Raw genomic sequence first — 8,022 nt, 5'->3', positions numbered from 1 at the left:
TTTTTTTTGGTTTTTCAAGACAGGGTTTCTCTGTAGCTTTGGAGCCTGTCCTGGAACTAGCTCTGTAGACCAGGCTGGCCTTGAACTCACAGAGATCCACCTGCCTCTGCCTCCCGAGTGCTGGAATAAATATTTTAAAAAGAAAAGAAACTCAAAGTACATTAGCACTCATTTGGTTTCCCAAAGGTGTATGTGTGTGAGTGTAATTAAGATCCAAGTGTGCAGTGACCATGGAGGCCAAGAAGATTCCACTCCCCTGAAGCTGGAGCTAGAAGTGTTGTGAGCTACCATATGGGTGCTGAGAACCCAAGTAACTATTAAAATAGCTAAAGTCCATACGTATGCCGCCTGAAATTGTATACCACACTTTCAGGAGCATTGATGTACATAGTTCATTAGTGTAAGCATTGAATACCTGAGCCTTATCACAGTTTTATACAACTCTTAATACCAAAAATAGTGCCTACCTGGCCCTCCCCTCCTCGTGTTGCTCTCCTGTACTATTGTGACAGAAAGAACAGTGTCACCTAGGCATTGGTGCTGCATATGCCTGTGGTTCTGCTGAATCAGCAAGATTGCTGTGGGGCCTAGAGGGATGGCTCGGTGCTTAAGAGCATAGACTGCTCTTCCATAGGACCTGTGTTCAATTCCCAGCACCCACATGGCACCTCACAATTTTCTGTAACTCTGAGATGACACCCTCACACAGACATACATATAGGCAAAACACCAATATGCTTAAAAGGAAAATAAATATAGTTTAAAAAAAAAAAAACCTGAGTTCTGGGCCAGCCTGAACTAAAAAGTGAGTCTCTGTCTCCAAAGGAGAGAAAGGAAGTATTGTGCTGGTTTATGGGAGTCAAAGGCCTGGTGAAAGAGGGTGGGGTGGATAGCTGGAGAGACATGAACCGAAGACAACAGGTGCCTGGTTCTTCCCCTTGGGAAGGGGGAGGAAGATGGAAGAAGGGCCATTGAGGCTTTAGGCTCCAGCCTATTTTAAGCAGACCTTTAGAAGAATCTTCCTACTTACTGTTGAGGTGGGAAGAGAAGGCAGGCATCCAAGCCAAATACATAGAAGTATTTGTAGTTTCCTGTTCCAGGACTGCAGAGGGTTTTTAAGTAGGCTTTTTTTTTTTTTTTCGGGGCGGGGCTGGTAGAGTTTTTACTTGACCTTCTGAGAAAATTTGTTTTAGGTTGTGAGTGAAGAGACCAAGCACTGAGGAGAAAAGGTACAGTAGCGATGTAGTGAAGTGACAGAAACTTAGCAGTTATTAATTGCATGGGAGAGAATTCCAGTAGCCTGTGGGTCCAGCCTCTCACAGATCCTCTGCTGACTACCCACAGTGCCTTTTGTTGCTGTGTTTTATCAGGAAGGTCGAAAAGAGGAACAAGACCTTACAAACGGGAGAGAGGAGCAGGAAGAGCAACTAAGGTGCAACTCAGTTGGCATCTGCTTTTCTTGCAGGGCATGGTAGCAGTGTCCGGCAGCTTGTCAGTGCTCCTGGATTCCATTATCTGTGCTCTTGGCCCTTTGGCATGCCTGACCACACAACTACCTGAATTGAATGGCTGTCCCAAACAGGTCTTGGTGAGTTTGTTGTTGTTTTCCTTAACTTTTTAAGACTGGGGCCTTTTGGAGCCAAAACCCCTCCTTAATGAGCACACCAGCACTGCCCCCTGAGGCTTGGTGGCACGTGGCCCATCTGTCACATATCATTGTCCCTCAGAACCTGCCCTTTCCACAGCAGTACTTTAGAGAGAAGCAGTGTAGTCTAGGGGCTCCAACTCACAAGGCAGCAGAGGGACTTCTTCCTGCCGCTGGGTCTAAGGTGAGGCCTAAGCAGAGAAGCTCCTGGCACAGCTGACAGTAGCAGCCAAGCCCACTTTCCCTCTCCCTGCACATAACATGTCTCAGGGACCGCACTGAGGCGTGCCGCAATTGAGCCCTTTCTCCTTTTTGCAGTCAAACACGCTGGACAACATTGCATACATCATGCCTGGACTGTGACCTCCAAGATGCCTGGGACAAAAACCTGTCTACCCCTTTACTAATTTATGTATATATGACTGTTCCAGATCCTCCACTGATCTCTGAGTGTAGGTTTTAAATTTTTATATCTATATATACATATATATAATGTACAATATATACATAGGATTATAACTATTTTGCTTTTAATAATTTTATGAAATGGTAAGGATTCAGCTAAAAAGGACTTTGGCATGAATGTGGACTTGGGGTTATTTCTTGTGTGAAAAATATCTGCCTTAAAAATCAGTGTAATTTGGGGAATAGGGGCTTATTCTGGGTGCCATGTGTGTCTCATTATAGACAGCTAAAATGTGATTTTTTTCCAAGCTTGCTTGTACCTCCAGACCCATCACTGACCATTTGCCTTACCTGTCTTATAATTGGAAATATAGTAAAGATTATGGGAGGATGCCAGCTGACTACAAACTGTTTGACTCAAAGTGACCCGGGAGAGTTGGAGATAGATGGCTTAGTTGGACTGATAGGGGACTCATTCCAATTCGTACTAAGCAGGTGTCTGTGTCTCCAGTTTTATTGTAACTGTTGGTACTGCAGTCATGTGATTCTTGGCAGCAGAGAAATACTTTGGAGAGGCCAAAACTGTTGGTACCACCTGTGGAACCTGCTTTGGGGGGCCAAGAAAGCATGATCTATAAAAACCAAAGCTGGTATCTTTCATTGGCAGCATTGGTTAACCACCGAATCCTGAGAGATCTGCAGCTTCTTGGTTCAGCTCTGGTTCCCCTGACAGGCAGATTGTGCTCTGCATCCCACACACATGTGGATCACAAAGGAGTCATCGGTTCTCAGTTGGTTATATCTGTATAACTGTGTGTGAGCATATATTTTAATTATGTGTATTTAACTATTTAGAATTTTTAGATTTTAATTTATCCTGTAAATTTCTGTATATATAATTTAATAACAAGCCTCCACCAGCAGTAGCATGTGGAGCACACAGACTTGTCATTTCTTCGTGTCTGCCTAAAAGCTCCAGGTCATCCATATGTTAAGGTGTTATGATTCAAAAAGGAGCTTCATGGCCCTCGATAATGTTAGGAAAGTGAAATAGGAATGTCACAGTTCCCAACTGCCCTTATTCCCAAATACCGGATCTGCTTCCCCATTAGAAGATAGTTGAGCACTCCGGGGTTGTTTGGAAACTTGGTGTGAGATGCCCTTCCCAAACCGTGCTGAGGTAGCCAGGCTTTCTTCCTCTGGCCTACATGGAACAGGGCAGCATAACAGTAAACGCTTGGACCATGCAGCCAGCTGCCATCCTGTTTAGTTCCTTCCCATAGCCTCGCTCTGCTTCACAGCTGAGAGCCTCACAGGCCTTCTGGACGTTCGGTCCCTTTCTTGGCTCAGAACAGTTTTGAGATTTAATCTGGCAAGTGGAGAAAGAAACAGGAATATGCAGGAACTGAAATCAAGAAGAACAGAAATTTAAATTTGAGTTAACAGGTCAGAGCCTCATTTGAACCTGCAGAAGTTTCCTTTGAGAAATGGTGTGAAGGAGAGGCCAAGAAGACACATGGTGCAGGAAGCAGCCAGTCAGTCCTCCATTGTCACTGCTACAGACGGCAATGAACTGGTGAGAACCGGCCTTTGCGTGTTTGTTTTCCTCTGGAGCCTAGCCCTACTGTATTTGTATTAAAGATTTGTACACATTTGTATAATAATCTGTAACTTGTGGTATTTGGTACTATTAGAGGAAAAACTTTGGATTCAGGCCCTCTTGCTGTTTTTATATCATTGTTTTATTTTGTTTTTTAAATAAATCCTAGTGGTTTGATGCAAATCATACTGCAGTTGTATAAAGAAACAAAATTTTGTACTTATATTAAAGATCTCATTTTTAATATTTGTAGTCCAGTCTTAGCTGTCTTTTCCCTAAGTGGGTTAATTATAGTTGCTATAAAATTGTAAAACATGCGGGAGGCAGAGGCAGGCGGATCTCTGTGAGTTCGAGACCAGCCTGGTCTACAAGAGCTAGTTCCAGGACAGGCTCCAAAGCCACAGAGAAACCCTGTCTCGAAAAAACAAAAAAAAAAAAAAATTGTAAAACATGTCATTCACTCTATTCTACCATAATTTTTTTTTAAAAATTGGATGGGGACTGGAGAGATGGTTCAGCAGTTAAGAATACTTCCTGTTCTTGCAAAGGACCCAATTTGGATCCCAGCTCCAGAGTATCAGGCACCCTCTATAGCCTCTTTAGGCACTAGCACACAAGTACATATACCCACACAGAGATACCACCATATACATAATTAAAATTAAAGAATTTTAAACCAAAACCTGAAATAGAGGTCAAGCCTTCATATTCCTACCTATCGTGGGTCTCGGGGTCCCAAATATCACTTGCATATTGTAAAACTAGAGAATCTGATCATTGTGGCTCTGATCCTTGGCAAATAAAACCATGTACATTGTGGTGTTGGCCTAAATTAAGTATCATCAGTCTTTTGTCAGGGTTACATAAAAATCCTGTGCTGAGAACATACAGTTTATGGTTTCAGGAGCTTCCAGAGTCTTGTCTGTTGTTGTTGTTGTTGTTGTTGTTGTTTTTAAGTGAAATCACCTCCCTGTCTCTGAGTCTAAAGCCTGCCTGCCTAAAGTGAATGTTTGGTAATATTATGAGCATTGAATATATGGAAATTTGACCTTTCATGGTTAAAAAAAGTTTGTGGAAATTCAAGATGTTAAAAATTCTAAGTAGCAAAATAAAACTAATATTAAAGGCATGAGCCCAGCATTGCCAAAAAATGGGAGGATGAAGCTGGACCGAGGTGGTGCACGCCTTAATAATGGCACTCAGGAGGCAGGATTGACTCCAAAGAAACGGGGGGGGGGGGGGGGGGGGGGGGGGGGGGGGGGAGTGAGATGATTCACGGATGCTGACACACACACAGTAAAAAGTAATGTGATTTAAAACTTGTTTTATAAGAATACATCAAGGAAGAAATAACACTGGCATGTTATTGATTTTAATGCCCTCGAAGCATTATGAATATTGTCCCCCTTTACAATACAGGGGAACAGATGCAGAAAAAGCACTTTTCCCATTTGCCAAGTAAGAACAGAGGCCGGTGAGGTGGTTTGTAGACCAAGTTCATTCTCTGTCTCAAAGAAGCACAAACCCAAGGCCTTGTCTTGGGTACACACAGGGGGGCGGCTCTTGGCGCAGGGAGACACGATAGGAGCCTGAGCTTAGGCCTGTGTAACCTGACCCAAGTATTTCCCTGGCGGAGCCCCAGTAGCCGGATGTGAAGGCTTCCAGGTTCCACCGCAGAGAGCCCAAGCCTTCCAGGGGCGTGGCTTAGAGGGCGGGGCCTCGTGGCTGTGCTCCAGAGCCCCCGCCCCGCGGGTCGGCCAGCGGGTCACGTGACGGGTCGGCGGCGCCGGCGGTTGCTGTCACCTGATTCTGGGAGCTGGTGGCAGCCGTAGCTGTGGCAATGGACTTTCTCCTGGGACACCCGTTCAGCTCTCCGGTGGGACAGCGCATCGGTGAGTCCCGGGAGCCGCGTGCAGTCCCGCCCCTGTGTGCCGTTCTGGCCTCAGCCCTGGGACCTGTCGGAGTCCCCAGTCGGGGCTGGTAGGAGGGCGGCGAGGCTGGCGAGGCTGGCGCGGCGCTCTTGGCTCCGCCTCCTACGTTTCACCTGATTGACAAGATCACGGGCCAATCGTAAGGCCTGTATGGGGATTGATGCTGGGGGTGACCAGTAGGCAGGAGGAGAAGGCGGGTCCAGGCGGATGTGCCTCAGCCAATGCGTGTGTGCTGGGGTCCAGAGTAGGGGGAGAAAGTTTGAGTTAAAGGGACTGCTGTGGTGAGCAGGCGTTGGGCCGCGCTGCCGCCGGGCTCGCGCAAGCTGAGGGCCCCTCCCGGGTTGACCGCGCTCAATCGCCGCGTCGCCGGCCCCTGACGTTCCGGCACGTAGAGGTGTCTGGGCTCGACCGCGCCTCTGTCCTCGCGGTCGGGAGACTTGTGTGACGTCGCCCCAGTGGCGTTCCTCGCCTGTAGTAAAGGAACGGTGACCCGGCCTTCCTCGACTTGTTTGATCATTAAATACATTAATAAGCGCAAGGCACTGAGGATGCTGCTGACACATGACTGACGCTTGTCATTGCCACTATGATCCCACCTCGTGGGGCTGAAGCCCGTCGGAAGGTGCCGGCTTCTAGCACCTACTCTCGGGCGGAGGGCAGGCGGCGACGTTTCCCCTGAGATGGGTGGTCTGGATGTGACCACACACACACACACACACACACACTTCTTGCCTGAAGGATCCCGACAGACAGCATTGTGAAATTTTGGTGGCGTTTCGCCTTGAGTCCAGACTGGGAAGACTGGATCTTTTAGTTAAACCATTCTTTGCATTCTTCCTGCCTTGGCAGCCAAGGCTTCCCCGAAGTCGTTAGCTCAGCTCTGTGTTGTAACCGCCACTGCGGCAATTAGTGGCTCTTTTGAGGTTCTCGTCAGTTCTCTGCAGGAGACTGCTAGCGTCCGAAACCCAGGTGCTTCACAAAAGCCCCATCGTGAATCCTTGTTTGGGACCTGAAAAGAGAAGGCAGCCCTCTTCACAGCAAATTAGTCTGGTCTGAAAAGCTAGCCACAAAGTCCTGAGACTTTCTGGAGAAGCTTATTTTGGCTCAGTATGCTTAAAGTTGTTCAGAACTCAACATCTCTTCCTGCCCTGAAAGATTGCCTTCCTTGGGGAAGAAATACTTGTGGACAGGCAGAACGCCGCTACGTCAGTACCTCAGCGCACTGACTAAATATCACTGCTGGGCTCTCTCTACCCTGGGGTTCATGTCAGAATAGGCTGGACCCATCCGGGATTCAGGTTGGCAGCTGTGGGATTACCAGTAGTGCTTTTTTGCAGTTGGCTGGGAGACCACGAATTTTAGAACCTCCCACCAGAAGCAGTGGCTCACACCTGTAATCCTAGCACTTGGGAGACTAAGACAGGAGGATTGCCACCAAATCCCAGGCTGTCTGGACTAGTTTCAGGGCAGTATGAGCTTCAGAGTAAAACTACCAATCTGCACAGTCCTGTCACTGAGGGGAGGAACTGAGTTCTCGAAAGGGAAAATGGTGATGATCGAGACCCAAAAGTCCAGTGAATTGATAACACAACAGAAACAGACCTTCTGGGTCTACTGAAGAGGCTGTAAAAGCCGGGTGTGCTGGAGCAGGCCTATAATCCCAGCACTCGGGAGGCTGAAGCAGGAATATTTTGAGTTCAAGTTCAGCCTGGACTACATAGAGTACCCCACTTTGAATAGCAATATCAGTGTGCTGTACTCATCCATATGTAGACAGAAGGACTGGAGATTGAAAGTGTGTCTGTCTGTCTGAGACAGTCTCGGTATTGCCCAGGTTGGCCTGTAATTTATGGACTTAAGCAATCCTCCCCCACCAGCTTACAAGTATTAAAGGCCTTGCACCTGTACAGTGGGCCTGGCTGGCCTTGATGATCGGCAGCCAGGTGTTAGCTGCTTATATTCCTGTAATCTAGGCCCCTCCTTGCTACAGGAGTAAAACGGTGTCTTCTCAGGTCTGACCTCATGCCCTGAAAGGAGAGTCTTGTATGGTCAGCATAAGAGGACGGCATCACTGAATGGTGCTAATCAGGACCTTACTGGCCTCACAATTCACAGACACCTTGATGTTTGCTGGTCTGTTTCTGTGTGAGCTGGGCTCATCCCTTAGAGCACGGGCACCATCACCTCCTCCCCGAGGCCTTTCCTAACTCCTGCTCCAATCTCTGCTCCTTTTTTCTGTTGTCCCTGTGCTTCCCAGAGGCACAACACAGCTCTCACCTCAAGGGAAATCAGAGATAGTTTATCCCTGAGCCAAATATGAATTGCTGTGACCCAGGAACACAGATTCATGTCACCCCAAATAACATGTTCCAATGTGGGAAATGGTTTCATGATTTTTTTTTTTTTTTTTTTTTTTTTTTTTTTTTTTTTTTTTTTTTTTT

At 47.0% G+C, this 8,022-nt stretch overlaps 2 protein-coding genes across 8 annotated transcripts in view; both read left to right on the top strand.

Annotated features, from left to right (window-relative positions):
• The window catches only part of Hmgxb4 (HMG-box containing 4), a 35,759-nt gene extending 31,865 nt beyond the window's left edge, over positions 1-3,894 (top strand). For 5 of the 6 annotated variants that reach the window (XM_050123215.1, XM_050123214.1, XM_050123216.1 and 2 more), the window contains 2 exons: positions 1,466-1,588; positions 1,964-3,894. In XM_050123215.1, the coding sequence (XP_049979172.1) occupies positions 1,466-1,588; positions 1,964-2,008 (168 nt within the window). In that variant the 3' untranslated portion in view covers positions 2,009-3,894. The remainder of the gene's footprint in view (positions 1-1,465; positions 1,589-1,963) is intronic. The other variant, XR_007588868.1, reaches the window with a different exon arrangement.
• A 1,495-nt stretch (positions 3,895-5,389) lies between these two features.
• Positions 5,390-8,022, top strand: part of Tom1 (target of myb1 membrane trafficking protein) — a 35,211-nt gene continuing 32,578 nt past the window's right edge. Inside the window, exon 1 of one of the 2 annotated variants that reach the window (XM_050123205.1) lies at positions 5,390-5,542. In XM_050123205.1, the coding sequence (XP_049979162.1) occupies positions 5,491-5,542 (52 nt within the window). In that variant the 5' untranslated portion in view covers positions 5,390-5,490. The remainder of the gene's footprint in view (positions 5,543-8,022) is intronic. The other variant, XM_050123206.1, reaches the window with a different exon arrangement.

Source organism: Alexandromys fortis, unplaced genomic scaffold (genome assembly GCF_014885135.2).
Source record: "Alexandromys fortis isolate MF-2015 unplaced genomic scaffold, M_Fortis_MF-2015_v1.1 scaffold_185, whole genome shotgun sequence".
Taxonomy (NCBI): Eukaryota; Metazoa; Chordata; class Mammalia; order Rodentia; family Cricetidae; genus Alexandromys; species Alexandromys fortis.
Note: the sequence above shows the minus strand (reverse complement) of the source record. Positions and strands in the feature narration are given on the sequence as shown.